Source organism: Carlito syrichta, unplaced genomic scaffold (genome assembly GCF_000164805.1).
Source record: "Carlito syrichta isolate Samal-C Ts95f unplaced genomic scaffold, Tarsius_syrichta-2.0.1 Scaffold307169, whole genome shotgun sequence".
In the NCBI taxonomy this organism is placed as follows: Eukaryota; Metazoa; Chordata; class Mammalia; order Primates; family Tarsiidae; genus Carlito; species Carlito syrichta.
Genome location: NW_007251265.1, coordinates 182,988 through 208,046, shown reverse-complemented (window position 1 = coordinate 208,046; position 25,059 = coordinate 182,988). Strand labels below are relative to the sequence as shown.

Sequence of the window (25,059 nt, the reverse complement as noted above, 5' to 3'; positions counted from 1 at the left end):
AGCTGCTTTATGAAGTTGGCGCACCTATGTTGGGTGCATATATGTTTAGGATAGATATTTCTTGTTGATGGATTGAGCCTTTTATCATTATGTAGTGGCCTTCTGTACCTTTTTTGATTTTTAATAGCTTGAAGGGTATTTTGTCTGAGATTAAGATTGCTACTCCTCCTCTCTTTTGTTTTCCGTTTGCCTGAAAGTTTGTTTCCCATCCTCTTACTTTGAGTCTGTGGGTGTCCTTTCTAGTGAGGTGAATCTCTTGAAGGCATTAGATTGTTGCCTGATGATATTTTATCCATTTTGTCATTCTGTGTCTTTTCAGTGGTGCATTTAATCCATTCACATTTAGGCTAATAATTGAAATGCAAGAGTTGATCCATCTCATAAGGTTCTTACAGAGTTGTTCCTATTTGTTTGTGGTCTTTCTTTGGGTTTTGGAGTTGGCTCATGTGTGTTTTTGATCTTTTGCCTTTACTCCTGTGAAGAATGTTGTTGTTCTTTTTTCTTTTTCTTCTGTGTTCAGTACTTTCTTAAGTGTTTCTTGTAAAGGTGGTCTGGTGGCAGCGTAGGTTCTTAGGGAATGGAAATCTGGAAACGATTTCAATTCACCCTCACTAATGGAGCTTAGTTTGGCTGTGTAGGTTATTCTTGGTTGAAATTGTTTCTCTTTTAGAACTTTGAGGATAGGGCTCCATGCTCTCCTGGCCTGAAGGGTTTCTGTGGATAAATCTGCTGCTATTCTAATTGGTCTTCCTGGTAGGTAGTCTGGCCTTTTTCTCTTGCTGCCCTTAGGATTTTTTCTTTTATAGCTACTTTGTTTAGGCGAATTATTATGTTTTTGGGAGTTGATCTTCTCATTTGTTGTCTTGCAGGGGTTCTCTGAATCTCTTGTGTTTGAATTTTTTCATCCTTGTTGAGATGAGGGAAAGTTTCTTAATGATTTCATTAAATGTTTGTTCCATTGTGGCTTCTGTTTCTCTCTCTGCCTCAGGAAGCCAAATTACTCTTAGATTTGGTCTCTTGAAGTGATCGTTCATCTCTTGCAGGTTTTGTTCTGTCTTTTTGGGCTTCTTTTCTATGCTTTTGGCAGTTTGGGTTAGTTCTGTGTTTTGGTCTTCAAGCTCTGAGATTATTTCTTCTGCTTGGCTGATTCTACTTTCTATGCTTATTAGTCTGTTATTCATTTCCATCACAGTATTCTTTTCTGCTGTTATTTCTGACATCAGCTCCTTCCTGTTTTCTTCTTGTCTCTCCTCAATTTTTGAAATTCTCTCCATTAATATCTTGATATCTGAGTTTGTTGCATGTGACCAGTCATTCTGGCGGTTCTTCATTGTTTTTGTTCCAGAATCTGTTTCCTCAGTGTCTGATCTTCCAGGGTTCTGTGTGAGACCTATATTCTTCTTTCGGTTTTTCTTCATTTGTGCGGTTTTTCCCCTCTCCCTACTTTTTCCTTCCCTCCACGTCACCATCTTCTTTAATTCTGTTATTCAGGGGTAAAGGGATTTGTTTTACTTCTGTTTGTTCAATCGCCTATTCTTTATGTATGCCCTCTTACTTTGTTCAATTTTGGATATGCACTGTAGATTGGGGGTGCTCCTTTTTGCAGTTTTGAGATTTACTTAAGGGGGGAGCTGTGATTCAAAATCTTTCTGCAGATCCTGGTATTTGCTGACAGGTGTGTGGATAATCTGGAACTCACTTCCCACTGTCTTGGAATCTGTCAGGGCAGGGGGTTGTGGGTTTACTCCCTTGAATCGCCAGCAGGTCGTGCTATCTCAGCTGCTCGCACAGAGGGGGTGGCGCCGGACAGGAACCAGCAGAGAGTGGAGATGGATGGATGCCTCCCTCAGGGCACACGTCAGGAGACTCATGGCAGGCAGGACGCCTCAGTCGCAGGAGAGGTGGCAGTGATCCCAGCAGATCTTCCCTGACGGGGCTTCAAGGACTGAAGTCATGGATTGCCTCCGGCCCCGGGTTGTGCTATGTGCTTTTGGCAGTGGCATTGGCGGCGTCTGCACTGCAGTGGCTGTCTAATCTGTTGTGATTCCCCAGCGGTGGCAACGGCTGAGCTCTGTATGAAGAGCAGGCTGTGATATTATGGTCTGCAGCCCTCGGCGCCAGAGCCAGAGACCCACTGCAATTCTCCTTTGCAGAGGGTTTCACAGACCAGGTTGCCCCGTCGTCATCTTGTTGGAAGTCCCATGTGCTTTGCATTTCCAATCAGATAGTTTGCCAGGCTCGGTGGCTCAGCCTGTAATCCCGCGCCTTCGGGCGGCTGAGGTGAGTGGATTGCCTAAGCCCACGGGTTCGAGACTCGCTTGGGCAGCGAGACCTCATCTCTACAATAAATCAAAACATCAGCCGGTCGTGGTAGCACATGCCTGTAATTCCGGATACTCGGAAGGCTGAGGCGGAAGGATCGCTGGAGCCCAGCAGGTTGAGGCTGCGGTGGCTGGGAGCGGCCACTGCACTCCAGTCTGGGTGACAGAGTGAGACTCCAACTCAAAAACAAAAGAAAGAAATAATAAGATAAAATCAGATAGTTTGATGCCTCCAGCTTTGTTCTTTTTCCTCAGGATTGCTTTACAGTATACAACCATTTTGCGTTTTGGCATGCTCACCAGCAGGTGCTATTTTTGTCTTTTTGTTAAAAGCCATGCTGACATGGGTGAGATAACATCTCATCGTCGTTTTAATTTGTATTTTTTTGCTAATTATTGGTGTTAAACATTTTTTAGTGTACTTGGTCATTTGTGTGTCTACTTTTGAAAAATATCTATCTAGGTCTTTTCATTGTTTTTAATTGGATACTTATTTTTTTGTTGTTGAGTTTTTGAAGTACCTTTTGTATTGGGGTTGTTCATCCTTTGTTGGGTAGAGTTTGCAAATATTTTCTCTCTTTTTATAGGTTGTCTCTACACTTTGTTAATTGTCTCCTTTTCTGTCCAGAAGCTTTTTGGTTGGTGTAATCCCATTTGTCTTTTTTTGCTTTTTTTACCTGTTAATTTTCACATCTTGCCCCAAAAAGAAATGTTTGCTCAGACCAAATTTCTGGAGTATTCCCAGTTTTTTTTCCTTGTAGTTTTATAGTTTTAGGTCTTACATTTAGGTCTTTAATCTATATTGAGTTGATTTTTATATGTGGTGAAAGATGGGGTCTACTTTCATTCTTCTGCATGCGGGTATTCCATTTTCCCGATACCATTTATTAATGGCGTTGTTCTTTCCCCCATGTATGTTCTTGACACCTTTTTTGAACATGAGTTGATTGTGCATGAATTTATTTCTGGGTTCTCTATTTTGTTCCACTGGTCTATATGTCTGTCTTTATACCAGTACTATGCTGTTTTAGTTACCATAACTTTGTGGTGTTCCTTAAAATCAGATAGTTTGATGCCTCCATCTTTGTTCTTTTTCCTCAGGATTGCTTTATCTACTCATGGTCTTTTGTGTTTCCATATTAATTTTAGGATTGGTTTTCTATTTTTGTATGGAATGTTACTGGTATTTTGATAGGGATTGCATTGAATTTAGATTGCTTTGGGTAGTATAGACATTGTAAAAGTATAAATTCTTCCAATTCATGAGCATGGAATATCTTTTCATCTTTGTGTGTGTGTGTGTGTGTGTGTGTGTGTGTGTGTGTGTGTGTCCTCTTTAGTTTCTTTCATCAGTGTTTTATAGTTTTTCTTGTAGAGATTTTTCACTTGGTAAAATTTTTTTCTAGAGTTTTCTTTTCTTCTTTTTTTGGGTAGCTATTGTCAATTGGATAGATCTGTGGGTTTCTTTTTTAGATTGATTGCTGTTAGTGTATAGAAACATGATTGATGTTTGTGTGTTGGTTGTATATCCTGGGACTTTACTAAATTAGCTTATTCTGAGAATTTTTGGGCGTGAAGTGTTTAGGTTTTTCTAAGTATAAGAATTTTTAATCTGCAAGTCAGGACTTCTTCCTTTCCAGTGTTAATGCCCTTTGTTTCTTGCTCTTGCCTAATTGCTCTGGTTATGACTTCTGGTATTATGTTGAAGAGAAGTGGTGAAAGTATGCATCTTTGTTTTGATTCAGATCTTAGTAGAAAGGCTTTTAGTTTTTCCTGTTCAGTATGATACTAGCTGTGAGCGTGTTATTAATGACCTTTGTCTTGTTGGGGGCGTATGTATGCCTTGTATATCCATGAAGGGATGTTAAATTTTATCAAATGTTTTTTCAACTTCTGTTGAAATGCCCATGGGTTTTTGTAGTTGATTCTACTGGTGGATCAGGTTTATGGATTTGCTTATGTTGAGTCATCCTTGCATCCCTGGGATAAATTCTGCTTGATCATAGTGCATGATCTTTTAAATGTGGTTTGAACATGGTTTACTAGTATTTTGCTGAGGATTTTTATATCTGTATTCATCGGGAATGTTGGCTTCTATTTTGTTGTTGTTTTTCTTTGGTTTTGTTTTCTGGGTAATGCTGGTCTCATAAGAATGAGTTTGGAAGTATTCCTTCTTAAATTTTTTGAAATAATTTGAGTAGAGTTTCTATTAGTTGTTCTTTAAATGTTTGGTAGAATTCAGCAAAGAAGGTAGCAGGTCGTGGGCTTTTCTTTGATGGTAGATTTTTATTACTGCTTCAGTTGTGTTACTTGTTATTGATCTGTTTTATATTTCCTTATGATTCACTCTTAGTATGTTGCATATGTCCAGGAATTTAATTCTTCCAGGTTTTTCAATTTGTTGCAATATCATTGTTTTGTTCTTTTGTATTTCTTTTATATCAGTTGTAATGTTTTCTTTCAATTCTCTGAATTTCATTTGTCTTCTCTCTTTTAGTTAGTGTAGCTAAAAGTTTGTCAGGTTTTTCTTTTAAAAAACTTTTTGTTTATTCATCTCTTTTGTTGTGTTTTAGTCTCTATTTTTGCTCGAATCTTTGTTTCCTTCTACTGATTTTGTTTTGATTGATTCTTTTTTAATTCCTTCAGATGGTACATCATTCTGTTGTTCTTTGTATTTATTTGATATAGGTGTTTGCTGCTTTAACGTCCCTGTTAGTAGCACTTTTGTTGTATCTCATAGATTCTAGTATGTTGTGTTTCGATTTTCATATTTCAAGAAATCTTTTAATTTTTGTCTAATTTTTTACCTTTTTTTGAATATTTTAAATTGCGCCATTGGTCATTCAAGAACACATTTTAAAGTTTCATTTATTTGTACAGTTTCCAAAGTTTTTGTTGTTATTATTTCTAGTTTATTTTCTTTTTGGTAAGAAAAGATACTTGGTATGATTTTGAGCTTTTTGAATTTGTTGAGACTTGTTTTATGACCTAACATATCGTCTGTCCTGGAGAATGTGCCATGTGCTGAAGACAAGAATATGCATTCTGCAGTAGTTGGATGAACTGTTTTGTAAATGTATTTTAGGACCTTTTGGTGTAGAGTTTAGTTTAAGTCCAGGGTTTCTGTGTGGATTTTATGCCTGGATTGTCTGTTAATTGCTGAAAGCAGGGTGTTGGCGTCGCTACTATTACTGTATTTCAGTCTGTCTCTTCCTTTAGGTCTGTTAGTACTTGCTTTATGTATTTCGGTGCCCATTTCTGGTGTATACTTTTACTTTTGTTGTATCCTTATGCTGAATTGACTTTTTAATCATTATGTGGTGATCCTCTTTGTTTCTTTTTACAGTTTTTTGACTTAAAGTCTATTTTATCTGACATGAATATATCCACTCCTGTTCCTTTTGCGTTTCTATTTGCATGGAAATACTTCACTTTTGGTCTGTATGTGTCTTTATATGTGGAATGAGTTTCTTCTGTGCAGTTTATAGTTGGGTCGTGTTTTTAATCTATTAGCAAATCTGTCTTTAAATCGGAAAATTTAGTTTGTGCTTTTCAAATTTTTTGAGACTTGTTCTGGGTCTTGATTTCATTTTCTGTGAATGTGGAATAAGTCAACTGAGGAGTCTCCTGAAATGTTACTTTCTCTAAGAACATCCCTTGACTCTAAGGGGTTTCTTTCGTATGTCTTAATGGTACCCTCTCATGGTTGTATCACAGTACTTGTCACACTGTGTGCTAGTTTTGTTGTAATGTGAAGCCTTAATGTGCATACAAATTTGTGGGATTAATTGGCATTCTGCCAGCATTTGCCTATGTATTTTAATCAGGCAGATTTTAAAAAATTGACATAAACTGTTTTGGAAATTTTCAAGCCAGTGACTAGTTACATCCCTTGAGTTGTGTGTACCCATGATCTGCATGGAATAGAATATAACTCTTTTTCGACGTCAGGAGTGTGTGTGTGTGTGTACAAGCACATGTTGGGGGTGGAGGGAACACACACACACACACACACCCCCACCTATGGGATTTGCGGTTATATTACTGACTATGTCAACAAAGCCAGGTGCTGAGGGGAGCAGTGAGCATACCGGGAAAGAAGTTTCTGTGGCTAAGAAAGATATAAGACATTGTCATCATGGGGCGTACTTGATGCTTGTCTGTAACGTGGATGGTTGTTGTGAGGACAGTGTTAAATTTTTTTTAAATTCCATGACTTCTTGAGGTTACTGTGTATCCTGAGAAAGTAGACATAGGTGCAAAAAAGAAAGCCTACTAATTTTTATATAATGTCTGATATTTTAGGTACTTGAGAAGAAAAACATGTTAAAATTCAGATATACGGTCTATAATACTCAGTGATCTATCACAGAAACAAATATCTGAGTACTACATGTAATCACTCCTAAGTGGACCCTGAACATTTATCATAATACTATAAGAGAGGGATTAGCAGTAGTAAGACACTGCTGGGGGCTGGTGGGGGTGGGGGCACATAATATTAATAAGGACGTCCAAGCTTTACCTGTTTGATGACCACTTATATACCTAACTTCGAATTGTACCCCACATCTTTAAAATCAAAAACATAAAAATATAAAACAGAAATGTTTATGTCAAAAATATGCATCTTTGAATCTGATAACTACACCTACTCAGAACCAGTCACTGGTTAGGCCTGAACGTATATGGATGTTGCCTCTCTGTTGGTTTTCCAAATAAGGCTGTTCCATCTTCCATCCCTGGCACATTGTAAAAGTATGAATGGAGGAAGAGACAGATAATGAGTGGCTGTTGAAATATTACATTTAGTCACAACCTTTAGAATGGCTTTAACTTTTGAAGAATAAATTATACCCCAAGAAAATAAGCTTGTAAAAGGAACTAATTTAGCAAGCGGATTTTTTCTCTTGTGTATGTTCTTTCTCCTTTATTGAAATAAATATGTGACATTGAATTGATAAAGAGACTGAGCCGTGGTTTTCTTTTCATGCAGGGGCCCGAATTAATGAATAAGTATGTTGGTGAATCTGAAAGAGCAGTTAGAGAGGTAAGAATATTATGCCTTAAGTGACACTCTGCAGAGGAGAACCATACCTCTGTTTCTTCTGTGTGGTTTCCATTTTGTTTTTGGATATAGACTTTGAAATTTCCAAATCCAAATTCTATTGGATTTGGGACAAATATTATTATTTAAAAATATGGTTCTGATCACCTGTAATCCTTTATTTTTTGTTTTTAAACATCATATTACCTGTCTTTATTTTTACCAAGTAAAAATATTTTCTAACAACGACTAGCTGTTTGCTTTAAAAAAAAAAAAAGAAGAAGAAAAGGTTATTTCTATATCTGTAAAGGAGAACGCATGATCTCAAGATGGGATCTAAATTCTTTAGACGAGATAGCTCTTTATATTGAGTAAGCTTAGTATATGAAAATTTCGCGGTACTGTCCTTATTTTTCTTTTCTTACCCCTGCCTGGTTATTTGGAGAACGTGTCTGTCTCTCTCTCCTCAGTTTTAAAGCCAGTGCCTGATTATGCCATTCCTTGACATCGAGAAAGCTGCTCTACTGATAAATTCAAGCAAAGCCAAGGCAACTGGCCAGTAATTTGTCCACATGTCTTGGCTTTCCTAAGCACTTTGTGGCCTGCCTCAAATGGGGCCCTGTACACTAAGTAAGGTCAGGAACTCGCAAACGGCATTGGAATAGATGGCCCTTATTTGTGGAACACCTGGGTGTTGAAGAGAAGTACTAGGGATTGGAATACTCTGTCATGAGAAAAATTTTTTAATTGCTTTATGTCCTTTAAAAAATGCAGATGATGGTAGCATCATATAAAACAGCAACTTGAGAGGCAGTGTTTGTTCCTGTTGATATTTTGGTAGCTGCTCTGTGTCTTTGTGGTCGTTCTGCAGGTGCTGAAGAACAGGGGTCTAGGGCGTAGGTAGTGTACGCTGGGCCCTTTTTCTGCCTGGCTGCCTTTTTCCAGGTCATTTCCACACGTCTGCCCCGTGACTGGCTGCCAGTCTGAGGTTGGCGGCGTGCTTGACTTCTGGTCCAGCCAGCCTGGTTCTTCGGAGGTTTGCCTGTGTTTCTCGGCCTTGCTTTACATCAGCCATTACTTTTCTGTGGTCTTCAGAGAAATGAGCAAGGCATATGGCTTTTGGGTTATCTCGCATGTTATATACGCAAATCTGTGGCTGATTTCACACATCTGTTTTTCTCTTTCACCCACGTGGTCATGCTAGTTGACAGTGTTTCTCATTTGCTGAACTCTTAGTATGTTCCAGGCATCATGCCAGCTGCTCTGTGTTCTTTTTATTCAATCTTAAGATTATCTTCTGCACTTAACTCTTGTCTCCATTTTATTAACACAGAGAAGGAAAGTTCCCTGTTTAAGGTCATACAGCTATTCAGTATTAGAGCTGGGACTTTAACTGAGATTTTCCGTTTGCTTAACAGAACTATCTTCGCTATACCCATATGAATGTGTGTTGATAGTCTTGTTATTGTAAGCACCAATGAAGGATATACTTTTGCATCCATTATGGAGTCCTGAGCATCTATTAATAAGATCTACACAAGGAGATTGGGCTGCTTGACTGGCACATAATAGATTTGGTTTTAAATACAATTTTCAAACTAAAACCAACTACAAAAGTTTTTGGAGTTTGCTGATCTTTAGCTAACTTTGCACTCTTTTCACCAGATCTTCCGAAAAGCGAGAGCGGTAGCTCCTTCTATTATTTTCTTTGATGAACTTGATGCTTTAGCAGTTGAAAGGGGCAGGTAAGAAACATTTACTAGAACTATTGCTACATAAAAATATGCTATTACATAATAAAATCAATTACAATATAGAATAAATAGCATTTCAGAAATTTTATCTATTAATATATTTGACCTAAACCTTTATTTTTTTATTTTTATTTTTTTGAGTCTGGGTCTCATTCTGTTGCCTAGGCTAGAAGACAGTGGCACCATTAGGACTCACTGTATCCTTGACCTGCTGGTCTCAGGGAATCTTTCTGCCTCAGCCTCTTGAGTAGCTGTGATTACAGGCAGATGCGACGCCTGGCTACTGTGTGTGTGTGTGTGTGTGTGTGTGTGTGTGTGTGTGTGTGTGTGTGTGTGTGTAGACGGGGGTCCCACTATGTTGACCAGGCTGGTCTAGAACTCCTGGGCTTAAGCTATCCTCCTGTCTCAGCATCCCAAATTGTTGGGATAACAGGCGTGAGTCGCTGAGCTTGGCCAGCCTAAAACATTTTTTAATGCATGTAATTTTTTTCTCTATACCCATTAAACTATTTTATGTAATTGCTTTATAATACTTTTATATATAATTGTCAAAAGACACTGATATCTTTTGGGGGCATTGTAGTTCATTTTTATAGTGTACATCAACAGGAATTTCTTCGTGTTGTCTAAGAAAATTAGGATTGTTACAAACATTAAAATTGTGAACAAAGCTGCACTAAGCATAATTATTTCTTATAGTGGAACATAATTATAGTAAGCTGTTGTTATATAGATTTTAAAATTCTCTGGCATAAGCTTTGTTTCCAAAAATATAATTAGATAGAATATAAATTAGTATTAGTAGTTTTGTTTCCAAATGGCAGACTATAATAAAGAGGATTGTCTATGATGTCATTTCAAACAAATATATCTCTGTGTGTGTGTGTGTATATGTATGTGTATCAGAACTGCTTACAAGTATGTGATTTTTTTTCCTCTTCAAATGTTTAGATGTCCTTTAAGTAATATATATTACAAGAACTTCACGTTGGGTAATGTAAATTCATGCACTTTATGCATAACTTCTTCTTGTGTGTATTGATTATGAAATTTCTGATGATGGTAATTACAACAAAGGGAGAAGGCAGCTTTCAAGTCTCAACGTTAAATGTGGCAAGAGGCACTGCTGTTATCTTCCTTCCTGGAGGTAGAGATGCCTCATCAGATGAGTAAATTTTTACTAGGAGGCTGTCTTTTAGTTTACGTGAGTTAGACTGCCCTACTTTCTACCCCTGCCCCTTTGATATTCCACAAATCATTACCAGTTTTTTGCTTTATGAGTTGAAGTCGTTGAACCCTCTTTGTAGTTTTGAATTGAGATGTCAAAAGGGTTGCAAGCAGCTCCGATTTTGTAAGAGAAGAAAAAGAAGGCAGAGACGTTTGCTGAAGTCATGTGACCTGACACATTGATGTGACATCAGAGGCATCTGGTTTGGGGGCTTCAGAGGGAACAGGATGGGAAACCCTGCTAAGTATGGATCAGATGGGTAGAATATGTAGCAGAGTTCTCCTAAAATGCTTCTGAAATAGAATGATAAGGGACATCAGACATGGAACTTTGTAGACATAGCCTGTTTTTTGGAGGCAATTTAGCTCAGTGGGAATTTTCAAACATATTAGAGGTGCTAATGATTTGCGGCTTCTAGGTATCATTTTCTCTTTATCATATTCAACTTTGAGGGAATGTTTGTGTGCATTGTATACCTCCCTCTCTCCGTGGCTCATCAAGATCAAGTATAGTTATACATTGCTTAATGATGAGGGGTTGCATTCCGAGAAATGCAGTTGTTAGGTCATTTCATCATAGTGTGTGCTCACACAAACCTAAGTGAACGTCATAGTTCGTACCCCCGCAAATTATGCTGTGGCATGCTCACCCAAAACCAGGTGAGCATCCGGAGTACTTACGCAGACGTAGCCGGTGCTGCGCATTACACCACGCGCCATTGCTCTGAGGCTGCTGTCTGGTACAGCGTGTTGTTACACCAAATGCTGCAGGTGGTTGTAATACAACGGCAAGTATTTGTGTATCTCAACACCGTGAAAAACACCGTGAAAATGTGGCATTGTGAGCTCATGGAACCACCTTTGTAGATGCAGCCTGTCATTGGCCAGAACGTCATGATGTGGCAGATGACTTTACCTAAGCATTTTATTTCTATATAACTATTTCTGGTACTAGTTTGTTAAGTTAGTTGAATAAATTAACTAAAGCATACATTCTAAGCATTTTCTTTTCTTTGTATATAACTATTTTTGGTACTAGTTTATTATGTTAGTTGACATTTCAGAAAACAAAGGTGACATGCTGATAAGCATATACGATGCTGATGGGTCCAGAGTGTTCTGGTTGTACTTTGTATGTACTGAATTTTTTTCTTTAATAATAGTAAGAGTCTCAGAAAGTGACATTCCATCTCCAATTCTTGGCTTATGTTTTCTAATTGTATGATGGACCAGTAGTGCCTAGAAGTGATTGTTTTATCTGATTGCATTCTGTTACTTGCAAACCGAAACAAAAGCTCAACATTTATTTTTTGTGCTGTAGCTAATTGAATTGAACACAACTCATGGAAATTGCAAAAAACAACTACTGACAGGTATACCAGAAGTATAAAATTCCCAATGTACTAAGCCAATTCTGTGCATTGTTAAAGCACTCATGGAACAGGAAAACACAGAAAAATTTCTTAAACTGGGAAAGAATTCTATATAATATTATGCTTTAGATGAGTCACTGATTTCACTTGTTCACAGCTATTCATTGTAATAACTCTCAGATCAAGCCCATATAATTAACCCCACAGTGACAGTGCATACAGAATGTTTCTTTTTATCAAGATTTTAATTTCCAAATTCAAGGTATCTAGCAAATTGAGCAAAGAATTATGATATATGCTAGTCTTTACTGTCTTGTGTGTGTTAAATCAAGTTATTTTGAATGTTTAAAGTTAGTCAAGAGAGAAGACATGGTAATTAGCCATGAAACTGAAAGTTAGAGCTAGCACATTGTAAATAGAGCATAGACACACATTTGTGTAGCCTTAGAAATCTTTGTACATTCAGAAAGTGTATTTCATGCTTATACAATGTCTAATTATAACTTCTGTTTTCTCCTCTTTCCTGTCCCATTTAATACTTTCTTTGGGACTTGAAAAATAATAAGCCTTGTTGGAAGCCGGTTCCGACTTGATGGGGGTTGGGCCTGAATCGGGAGGATCAGGATGGCGAGAAGAAACGACTCGGAGGCAGTTCTTCTGGATCAGGTCTGGCCAAGACCGTTCCAAGTTTTATTCAAACTTCCTCCACCTTATATACCATTTTCTATCACCCCTAGCAATATGACAGACATTCGCCGGGGGCTTACACATCCCACAGGGCATAACGTTTTTTACAGAAACATACATCATGAGATTTGTTTGCCCTAACAATCACGAATCCATGATGCGTATCGTGCTTACGTCAAGATGATAAATGCAGAGCTTTTACAATAGTTTCACAAACTGCTTTCCATGATTTTAATATACTTTATAAGTTTATTTTTATTTCTACCTAATATAAAATCTTGAATTTTCTATTGACCTTATATGATTTAACAAAATATAATGCTATATAATTCTTTAACACTTAACCCAAAACTAATTACTTTTAAGCTATAAAACCTTACAGTGATTCATATGAGTCTTTTTAACCACATCTAGATTTAACAATTTTATTTTGTTTAATGATTAAACTTTAACACTATGCTATATCTTATAAACTTATCTTATTAATTTTTCTTTAAACTATCATAGATGTATAACTATCATTAATGTGTGATTCTTATTGTTATAAAACTATAAACATATTTATCTTATTTTCAAACTTAATAAAATTACAAATCTAATTATTTTTGAAATCTATTTCCTTGTAAGCTAGTGCATAACCGTTTGTAAGAAATCCCATTGCCATAGTAACTTATTGAACAGCCTGGCTGGGGGCAGAAACCGTAACAGGGGAGTATCGGCATAGTTTGTTCCTTAGCAATCAGCTTGGTTGGAGGCAAAAACAATAAAAAGAGTTTCGGTACAGAAAGTTAAAGATAACTTTTAGGAAAAGGAAACTTAAAAGCTTAAATAAAACTTAAAGGTTTTTCTATAAGTAACTATTACTGTTTAAGTCTTTCCAATCAAAATCATAACATTTTGTATACGTTCTTATAATATAAATTAAAGATCTCGTTACTAGTCAACAAACTATATAATAATTGTGAGCATGCACAGGCAGGAAGACAAAAAGTTTATTAAACAGGATCCATGGGGCCTTTTGCCTTCAACATAGTCGCTGTGTGCCGGAGCTTTTCTCTCAACCAACATACTTCTTGTAATCAGATGCTCCATAGTTTGTTTCTTCAAGGTCTCGGCTCCCAACAAAGCCTGATACTTACTTCTCTTCCTCTATATGCCCATTTTGATGATGGGACCTGTGAATAAGGTTTTTTTCATATAGTGAATTAGAGGAAATGCTACATGATTCTCTTTGCAAAGTGTTTGCCTACATTTGGGAAAATGAAAATGCTGTTACGGGTAGCATAGCTCTTTTGAAAATAGATAATATAGTAGCGACTGAGGCATTGAGATAGGGAGGAAAGTTGAATTATACTGGGCTGATAATAATATTAGGAAACATTCCTTTATTGCTTATTATGTACTGAAAACTATTTTAAGTGCTTTTTAGCTAAAGAAAAAGCCCACAAAAAGGTTCCTGCACTCATACAAAGTAGTATATGTGTATATTTGGCAACTGGTTCTAGTACTCTGTCTTAACTCCTGGCTAGCTTAAATTTTTATCTTCTCAAGGTTTTGGTGGGGAGGAGAGAGCAAACTGGGCAGTAAGTTATCAAACCTTGTCTTAGGCAGCAGTCCTGTCTCCAAAAGTACAGATATCAGGGGTCAGCCCAGTCTGCTCTGACTGAGGAAATGAGTCCTCACTACCTGGAGATTCCTGAACAGCTGCCTTTGTTCAGGATGTTCCAGCCAGGAATTAAACACATGTAAAGTATTTCACATAATATCTGGCACGTAGTGACCACTTAGAAAACTTCAATGTTTTTTCTTATAATTTCTGCAAGATATTCTTATAATAACGACAATGATGATGATTTCCATATAGATTGAAATATGGTAATGGAGGTTGAAATGACTCCTACCCTAGCAAAGTACATACTAGTGGAGGAAACTGGTTAAATAAAACATTAGGGGACTACCCTCTTTTGGGTCCCCTCCTGCTGAGGCAGCTTTTCTGCCTTTGTAATAAACTCCTACTTTCTCACCCTCAAAAAAAAAAAAAATTAGGAATTAGAAAAAATATTCTGTAGTTGACAGATACTATGGCATTTTGTCAGTCTAAGATGCCATCATTTGGAAAACACGTCATTACTTTATGTACCCTTACTGAAGAAAAATGCTGAGAAAATGGTTCTGAGAAAATACTAACTCAAAGGACATTCTGATTTCACAAATTTCATACATGGGGAAAAAAACTGTTCATCTTAGAAATAGATTTGTTATTTGGGAGAAAGAAGAGGTGATCTGTTTTATAAAACTAATGATTTACCTAAAATATTTTGGCATATTTTATAATGAGAGTGTAAAAAACATGATTAAATATATGAAAAGAAATGAAACAGGTTGAATGCTTAGTTAAAAGCTGCTGGTACCAGAAATACTAGAGAATCTGTGATACTAATAACCACTTTCTCTTATAACTGTTTCTGTGTTTACTAGTCTGAATTGGTTTCCACTGAAGAGATTAGGAAGAAACAGTAGGAAGTTCTGAGCCAGCTTTCATTGAAAATGAGGATTCCAAGCTTAGCAGTATCCTGAAAAGATGTCTGATCAGGAAATGATATAGCTTCTTTTGCAGCATATCCAGGTTTTGGGTAAATTTACTGAATTCTTGATGCTTAGCTAAGTACTGGGAAGGACATTTTTGTAGGCATCATTTCACTAAATGACACTTTTCAAGAAGGGTTGTAAATTTTTTATATGATTTTTACGGTGGTTTTTAAAGTTTCATAAAATCATAAAATTTTATGGATGGAAAAATTCTTAGAAGTTCTCTAGTACAGTCTCATATTTTTCAGAAGTAACAGAAGTCCCTAGAATTTAAGAGACGTGTAACTGCTCTGTGGCTTAGATAAAACTAGAACTTGTGTCTTCTGGTTTAATGTTCTTTGGACTATACTACTGCTGCCTCATATGTTATTGGGATTTAGGATAGAAAAAGTGTGTTTATGTTTATCTCAGGGTAAATATCTAAATATTTAAAGAATATTTTTCATCTTTTAAGAAACTCTAGTAATAACCACTTACTAGATACTTTTAATGTTGCTAAATTCAATGCCTGTTTCCTAATAGTTTTTTGGAATTTATACTTAATTGTCTCACATGTTAACTTTGAGTAGTAAGCAGATGTTCAGAAAACAGCAAAAGAAGAGAGGGAAAATTTGCGGCAGGCTTTTTATTGTAATCGTTTGTACAACATAACAGAGTTCTGTGAATTTTTTTTGGATTTATGTCTTGTCTGTATGTTGCTTCTAAGTGCTGCAGCATGACTGGAAAGGTGTTATATCCTTGGGAGATGACCTGTTGCAGCATTTTCCTAGGAATTCGGAATCATTTCTCATTGTCGGTATAGGACACACAGATCTCTTTCTGTAGCTTGCCTTTAAAGGGAAATTCTCTTTCATTTTTCATACACTATGAAAATTATTGTAGGTAATATTTTTGCTCAGAACAATGTATGTTTGTCTAACCTTCTTTTGACCTTTTTTCTGGGACTCTTCCAAGCCAATATTGACTATGGGAGGTATGAGAATTTTTTTTTTTTTTTTTTCCCATTAATCAGTATTTTTTATTATGGTTTTGTGGGGTACAGGTATGAGAATTTTTAAGAAAACAAACAAATTTATGTCCCTACCATTTGGAACTCTATGACATTTAAAATGTATACAAGGAAAAAAATTTTAAAACTTTAAAAATGGTTACATAAGATGCTGATCTATAATTTAGGAGTTATATAAAGGGCTGGTGGGGCATTTTATTTTATGGGAGGAGTTAAAAGGAAATACTATATTCTGTGAAATTTTTAGTATTGAAAAATAAAATCAGGAATAATTACCACCTTTGCAGCGAGATTTCTTTAAGACAAGGGTTGACACGTCCCCTCCATACCTTGCCGTCTGTAAATATTTTCAGCTTTTTGTGCCATATAGTCTCTGTTGCAGCTCTTCATCTCTGCTGCTGTAGTGTGAAAGCAGCCATCAATGATATGTAATCAAATGAAAAAGTAGTTGGCTAACCAAATTTGGTCTGTGGCTGTAGTTTGCCTACCACCTTTTAACATATCGTAGTATTCCTTTGGTCCCTGGCACTGTATGTCTTCTGCACAGGCATAATTTGGAAAGCGGGCTTGCCTTCTGAAGGGAAAACAGAATGTTTTAGGAAAAGCCTAGCTTCCGTTTTTGTTGTTTTTTTTGATAGCAGAACATTTTTCTTCCCATTGTGTGTTGCCTATCTCTAGCACATAGTAAAGTTTTCTGAAAGCATTTCATTATATTAATGATTGTGTGTATCTAACTTTTCTTAGAGTTGGTTTTGATATCCTGGGATGTCGGTTTTATGGTTTTTGTTTCCTGCTGACGCTTTGGAAGTCAGCCTAGTGTGTTTCTCAGCGCATAGACATTTTTGCTGTGCTGTTCTCCAGCTCGCTTTCCGTGCTCTGTGGAAACAGAGAGCGAAGGCCACGGGGTAACAGGAGTCCAAAGAACTCTCACCTGACCTTCAGCATTTATCAGAGCCACCTTTTCTCCTACAGCAAACAGCAAATTGGACAAGTTTGCTTTGCTGCTTTCTATTTAGAAAGTGCCTGTGTGGCAGTGTCAGTAATATGTTTCTGAGTTCGAATATTTTTATGAAAAATGATGAATTAAGTGGGGGGAGGGGGCATGTAATAGCACAAAGGGCGCCTCATCCTAAACCGGGGGAGGTGAGGACCCGTTGGAGGACCAGACTTCACCTGCACGTAGTTACTTGTGTGCTGAATCCTGACTTGTGCCCCACATCTTTAGAATAAAGTAAAAAAAGTGAATTTAGTAACTTCCCTTTGGCGCTACATAATAACAACATGAAATCACAGAATCTTAAAACTGGAAGGACCTCTGTATGTATCATCTAATTCAGCTCCCCGATTCACAGCTACCAACGAGAATGAAATCCTGAAGGAAATGACTGTTTCTATCTGCTCGTCTCAGATGGCCAGCATGGTGCCCAGCAAAGAAGCACAGCTGGTTTTGGGGGAAGGGGATGGAGGCTCAGAAAAATTAGAGCTTGTGATCACCCGACTGCTTATGAACAGAGTCTGACTTAAGCATGTTTTAGTGTCACTTGTGCACATACCTTTCATTTAGAATTTGAGACTTTAAAATTTTATGCTGAGACTGTCTTAAGAATTCTGTTACCTGCATTCATGTTCATAGAAGCATCATCATCTTTATGGTAAAGAATCATTTGTAAGCTTTGGAATATTATTCACCTCTCAACAAGCTCCAAAAAGAATTAAAGAAGTGCTGAGCAATGCTAAAGAAAAAGTTACTTGTTTTGAACATTGAATTTAAGACAGCCTTATGAAACTTTGTCATTTGTGCTACGGATACAGAAATGATAGACATTCTTTTTAATGAAGCTACTGGGAATGGTAATTAAAGATTGACAAAGGATAGCAACAATAATGAAGATCATGCTTTTTTAGGCTAATGAGAAAACATTTTGTAAAAGATTGCTGTCATTCATGGTATACTGATTAATTTGTTCCCTGTTGCTCTCTGCCCAGAAGGTCATTCTGTCACACTTATTTTATTGCAGGGAAAACTAATCGTCTTTTTTCTTTCTTTCTTTCTTTAAGCAGTAGGAAAGCAAGCACAAGTCACTAGGTTCTAAATCCTGTGAGCCTGCAGCCATAATTAGGGCATATAAATTATTAGCCTGAATCATCAAAAACAAATGCTTTGTTGAATCTGCTCCCCCTCTCTTCCCCTTTCTTCAAAAAAAAAAGCTCAGTTCATTTGAAAGAAAAAAAAGGGAGGGTAGGAAAAGTAGGTGAAGAGAACTTTTGCTACAGCTCCAAGAAACCAAAGAAATAGGGATTTTCTTACTGATTATTTCCTGAGCCAAGCATTTCTTCATTTGAGCACACAGTCTTACAGTATGTTATTGAAAATATGTGTTCTGTTTTTTAGGGCTTTACATTTTTAAAAACTGTATTTTAAAATTACAAAAATATCTGAAAACTATAAAGATACCCTTCTCTGGAAATTTCAGCTTTTCAAAATAAGTCATTTGTTGAGGGCCCCGAGGAGCCAAGCAGTTCCTGCATTTCAACAGCTGACGGACAGTTGAGACTGAAATGTCAGGTTGCCATTGCAGAGCAGTCAGCCATGTCTCTCAGGAGTGTGTTTATTCAAGGCGGGCTGTCCCGGGCATGCCTGGTGGTTGTGAAGGACTTCAGTGGAGCAGTTCTCATTCAGTGTTAGATGGGTGGTTTTCATGGGAAAATTAGAGGAAGCTGATGCTTTTTACATGCTGTCAGTAAGGCTAAATAGGAAACTGGCAATATTAATCTGGAATATCAGTCCAGGTTCTGAAAACCTCCTACCAGACATCATGTTTATGCTGGACTTCAGTGAAGTGCTCCTTTGTTAGTTTAATTTATGCAGATAACTTTAAAAGCCAGTTACAGTGGCAATACTCACAACATTGTGCTCACTCCTGCTATCTGTTGACATTCCCTTTGTACTCAGTACTGTGCTAGATCCTTTATGCAGTTTATTTAATTTTGCGGAAGTCTTTTAGTCTGTTGGGGCTGCTTTGCGGAACACGCTAGTGGCGTATAAACGAAAGAGACTGGCTCCACGAGTTCTGGAGGTCGGGAAGTCCAAGAGCAAGGTGCGGGACTTGTGGCGTCTGGTGATGGCGGCCGTCTTCTTCCCGTGTCCTCATGGTGCGAGGGCCCTCTCAGAGGCCTTTCCTTTTCTTTTTCTGCTTTTGAAGAGGCAGGATTTGTTGAGAAGACAGAACAGCTCCCCACATTGTGAGGGGACCGAGGGGCTGCCTGCAGAGGCCTTTCTTTTTAGGTCCACCCTCTGACCTCATCATGTGGGAGAGCTCTGTCTGCACACTGGGGATTCTGCTTTAGCTGAGGCCTGTGGGGGGAGACAGACACTCGGTCAGCAGGAAGGTGTGATCCTTCTCATCCTCTGAGGAAATAGCTCCGGGACAGCAACTTGTACAACTGACGTCTGAACCCAAGGTTATCATATATCAAAGCCCTCTCCCAGATTCAAAGCAGCCTTCCCAATGAGTACTGATCAGGAAAGGGCTTATTGGAATAATTTTTTAAAAACTCTATATTGAACAATAATTTATTATCACTACAGAACTTTTGTTTTTTGCTGTATCTTGATCTGTGATACAGGAAAGATGTTTAAAAGCATTGTTTCTACTTTAATTTCTAGATAGCTTGTTGTCAGAAATAAGTTTGAACTGACAAGCATTAATTTTCCTTATCCTTTTTTTTGGCTGGATATGTTAATGCTATTCAGTGTATGGAGGTTCAGGTTTGGGAAAAAATTCCCTTCAAAAAATTGCTCTTGTTAGATGTAAATTGAACTGTGATTTTAAGAATCACTTGTTTTTCTTATTCTGTGTTTGAGTTAAAGCTAGACAAATGTAATGAGTATTGCCTGTGTTGACGTGAAAGTTTTCCTGGAAATGGTGGCAAACAGGAAGAGTCCATACTTGTCTGTCATTGTCTGTGTCAGCCACTTAGTTGCAGCTGCGGGTGTGCAGTGTGCGTGCAGCCTGTGTGGCTCCGTGACATGATTTGCGTGTGTCTGTCTGTACTTTATAGAGTGCTTTGCTATATGAATACGAGTCCATTGGGTTGGCGTGGCTTATCATGGAGGTGGTAAGCTTGGAAATTCAAGGCATTGGTGATTTCTGCCATTCAGCTAATGGTTTTTGCTTTCATTCTTTCAGGTTTTGTTGGCTGTTCTTTATTGGTATATATTTCTTCCATACAAGTACGTGTTTTCTTTTAACTTTAATAAATAGAGGACTTTTTGTACATTGTTGTATTTGGTTCTCACAAATATTTGAAATTATTTTTTATGGAAAGAGTATAGACTCTGGAGTCAAGTAAGTGTGTGTTTAGATCCTGTCTTGTATGTGCTGGCTGTAGAATCCTGGACAAGTTACTCAGCCTCTTTGCACCTGTTTTTTTATCTGCCTCACAGCAGTGCCTATCTAGGAGCACTGTTATTGAGGTGAATGAATTAATACCTGTAATGCCCGACACAGAGCAAGTTAAACATGAATCTCATCTCTTATTAATGTAGTGTTGGAGAAGGAGGTATTCAGTGAACAGCAGGTAATTTTCACAATTACTTAATTTCTTCTCACCGCACTATGTGGAAGATCAGAATTCTCCCCCTTCTTTTTTTTTTTTTTGAGTTGGAGTCTCAATCTGTCGCCCAGACTAGAGTGCAGTGGCCGCTCCCGGCCACCACAGCCTCGCCTGCTGGGCTCCAGCGATCCTTCCGCCTCAGCCTTCTGAGTAGCCGGAATTACAGGCATGCGCTACCAGGCCCGGCTGATTTTTTGATTTATTGTAGAGATGAGGTCTTGCCAAGTTGCCCAGGCGGGTCTCAAACCCTCAGGCTCAGGCAATCCACTCACCTCAGCCTCCCAAAGGCGCGGAATTACAGGCTGAGCCACCGAGCCCGGTGTCTCCACCTTCTAAGGCTCTAAATGAACCACGGGAGATCTGCCTGCTGTACACAGAGCTATTTACTGGGCTCTGACAGTGCTGCAAACAAATGATTTATCAGATACAGGAGTTCAGTTTTGTTTGTGGGAGTTCAGATACCACGTTGAGAAGATTATTTTTAAATTAACCTGATAAAGTGAGCAGGAGATCTTAAAAAAATTATTGATCTTAATAGCTTTTAAAATATGTATTACATGTTATTGTCAGCTGGATAACATAGCTGGAATTTTAAGTATTCAGATTGCTGTTTACAGGAAAATGCAGTATGGGGAATATGATAGAATTTTGCTTGTCTCTGGTTTTTTTTTTTTTTTTTTAAGTCTAGTCTAACATGGCTTTCATTACTTTAAGAGTTTGGTGATGTTGGAAATGATTTATTAAAACGATTACATTTGTTTATGGAAGAAAAAACCTTAGGGACAAAGATGTGTTCTGTAGATAAATATTACTGTAATATTAGCAGATTTTATTTGGCCTTTTATATTTAAGGTTTATTTTTCTGTTTTTAAATTGACAAAAAATTATGGTGTACAACGGGTGTTTTGATATAAGCGTGCATGTGAAATGATTAAATCTAGCTGATTAGCACATTCATCACCTGTCATGCTCACCATTTCTTGGTGTGTGGTGAGAACATGTGAAGTCTGCTCTCTCAGCAGTGTTCAAGTATGCAGTGTGCCGGGGATGCCAACAGAATGTATACACACTTTAAGAGCTGTTACGAGATGTTCACTGCAGTCAGAAGTGTCTGAATGCTGCTGGCAACCACCTTGAGCACCTCTTGTAATTGTAGAAGTCAAACATGACTTGTATTCATCTTTTGTTATTGGCATATGTTGAGTGTTACAATTTTAATACTTTTGTCCTTTCTTAAAATGTGTATACATTTTTGGTACTCTCTGTGTTAATATTAATTATAATCAACATGCTATACTTAGTTTTTTGAAGATGTTTGAAACATGAGTCCCTATACTTTTTTCATCTATTTTATTTTTTATTTATTTTATTTTAGTTTAGTTTGAGTTGGGGTCTTGCTGGAGTGCAGTGACACAATCATGACTCACTGCAGCCTTAAACTCCTGGGCTCAAGTGGTCCCTAGCTTCAGTTTGCCCAACTACTTTTTTCATTTCTTTAGAGATAAAGTCTTGCTTTGTGGCCCTAGCTGGTCTCGAACTGCAGACCTCAAGCAGTCCTCCTGCCTCAGCCTCTTGAGTAGCTGGGATTATAGGCATAAGCCATGGCATCCGGCCTGGAATGCCTTCAGATGTATTCAAACTTTTTGCTCTTCTAAAATCTGAGAAGTTAAAACTTTTATATATATATGTTTTACTAATAATAAATCTATAAAAACTTGTTTAAAAAATAGCTCATTTTCTTGGCATCTACTATAATTTTAAAAATTTTCCTTTGAAATTTTACCACCTAGGAAAGTCTATATTGAGATTTTTATTGCTACTCAAATTTAGTATTAGCCCTGGCTAACCTTATTTTTAATGGTAATGAGATTATCCTTGTTTTCTTGGAAAATATTCCAAGTGTACTATATGGTGTGATCATTCATGGTTATGAGTTAGAGGTGTTCTTCATTACACGTGGAGTAAGTGGTCATCTTAAATTGGTTTCATTTAGTCTCCCTGATTTTGCCCACAATTTTGATTTAAGCTGCTGGCATATATAGTCCAGAGTTGAGTCAGTCTTTCAGGAACTATTCTGGTTTTTAAATTTCAAATAAGCAGGGATGTAGGAGGGATACCAACCATTTATTCAGTGACATTTTATGTCTGGGGTTAGGGACCTTTCCTCCCCTTTTAAAGGAAAAGTCTTGCTTTTGACTACCAAAGGAAACAAATGTAGAAATATAGGTGATTTAACTGCAACGTGTGTCTTTTGGTGAGCCTGTGCTCCTGACTGTGAACTTCACAGTTGTCCCTGCCTGAGGCTGAAGGGATGACTAGATGGGGCTTGTAGTTGTGTTTCTCTCTTCCATGTAAAAGGCTAGAGAGGGCTGAAGCTGGTGTTCTTCCTCCCAGTGAGTTGGGCTCTAATAAAACCTCAGTAGGGTAAGCGGTGCTAAAATATTATCTCTTGAGACCTTTTTAAGAAGAATATAATTCTCTGGTGCATTTCAGAATGGGTATTTTTCCTTCCCCTGCTGGAGGCATGAGGGATAGATCTTCACTGTGATAAGCTGGTATAGCTCCTGGGGCAAAACTCCCAAATGTGTGAGGCGCTCCCTACCACTGCAGACTTGTCAGACGCTCACCCTCCAGCAGTTTGTAGTTACAGGTCCCATGGAGGTTTCTGCTCCAGAAATTTGTGGTTTTCTGTACCCAGCCTGTCTCTTCAATTTGGGGTCAGCAGTATGCCTCACGACCGTACTTCTTTGATGGATCTAGGAAGAGTTGTTGATTTTTCAGGCCCATTTTTTACTTGTTAGGACAGAGCACAACCTTTCTAGCTCCTAGCATGTTGGACTAGAAACTAAGCCAGTTCTCCCTCTTTATAGTCTGTTCTTTACTCTGCAGCCATCGTGTTCCCCGGAAAGACGTATCTGATTATGCTGGGCTGCTGTTTTAAACTTCTCATTACCTTTAGCATAAAATTCAAACTCCATAATTTGGATAACAAGGTATTTGTTAATCTGCCTTGTTTATTTTTCAGTTCTAATCCTTTTCATTCCCACCTTACTGCAGTTTGAGCCATTCTGTATTTTTTTTTTCAGTTTTTAGCATCCTTTATCCTCTCTCTCCCTCTTACCCTTTGTCTGTCTGGCATCCACTAATTTTTCAAGTTTCAGCTGAGGAGCCATCCCTCCTCGGACAGTCCGCCTTGACTCTTCCAAGACCGACCTGTCTGTGCCATTCTCCTTAGTGATTTGCAGTATGGAATTGCAACTCATTAGCAGAGTAGATGCAATTCAGGCCTCAGATGTAATTTATTGGCAGCCTGGAATATTTAACATGCTTGTAATAATTATGAAGGACCTCTTAGAGCTAATAGTGTTCCTGTTTGATAGTTAAACTCCCTTATGGAAAAGTTATCAAAGATTTTTTGAAGGATCTGGCATCTATTTGTTCAAGTGTTCAGTGTTGATTCTTAGGTAGAGTCAGATTAGCAAATCTGTGTACCTGCAGATTAGCTACCTGCAGGAATTTGAGCTCACCAAGACAATTGACTTCCCAGATACCCTTTGGCCCCAGATATCTTAAGCACCACTTAAATCAGTACATTCACATTGTGACTTCTACAGTAACCTCATGTGCACTTGACGAGTGTGAATTCGAGGCTGCTCTCCTGTAGATACACTTCTTCACAATTCTGACCTTACAGTGAAGCTGTAGGTCCAAGCACTGTTATTCGGGGACCTGGGTGGCCGTGTTCTTGGATGTGTTGCTTGGTAGTTGTGCTGAGGTGCTCTTGCTCTCTCACAGGTGCCAGGACGAGGGCTTTCTGTCTTCCCCTCCTCTTGTCCACCACCGCCTCCAGGTGCATCTGACTGAGTTTACATGCTTACCCACCGTCGTCCACTCAGATGCCTATTGCACATTTCCCAGTTCTGAAAAGGCCTTAGGAAGTCCAAGCTAATGAGCACCGTTTGGGGATCCAGATTGTGGCCACAGGGTTTTGTTCATTGGAGGGACCTAATGGTTAGTTCGCATCTTAAGAGTCTTTATTCAGGCATTCTTTGTGGTCAGAGGGAACGGGATTACGGTAAAGAGTGGTGTGTCCAGTACTAGCTTTGCAACTGACTTAGTGCATATGCCAGAGGGGAAAAATAATTTTGCCTATTTCTCCAGAAATGGGGATTGTGGTGACTGCCCACCTACTGCCCTGCTACTTAAATATTCTTAATATTTAAGTATATTAAGAAACATCGCCAGGCTCAGTGGCTCATCCTGTCATCCCGCGCTTTGAGAGGCCGAGGTGAGTGGATTGCCTGAACCTGCCTGGGCAACTTGGGTTCGAGACCTGCCTGGGCAACTTGACGAGACTTCATCTCTACAATAAATAATAAAAAAAAAATATTAGCCAGGCGTGGTAGCGTGCGTCTGTAGTTCCGGCTACTTGGAA

At 38.1% G+C, this 25,059-nt stretch overlaps 1 protein-coding gene across 1 annotated transcript in view; it reads left to right on the top strand.

The window, feature by feature from the left end:
- SPATA5 (spermatogenesis associated 5) overlaps positions 1-25,059 on the top strand; it is a 267,058-nt gene that overhangs the window by 83,641 nt on the left and 158,358 nt on the right. Inside the window, exons 11-12 of the mRNA XM_021715497.1 lie at positions 7,318-7,371; positions 9,034-9,113. Coding sequence (XP_021571172.1) covers positions 7,318-7,371; positions 9,034-9,113 — 134 coding nt within the window. The remainder of the gene's footprint in view (positions 1-7,317; positions 7,372-9,033; positions 9,114-25,059) is intronic.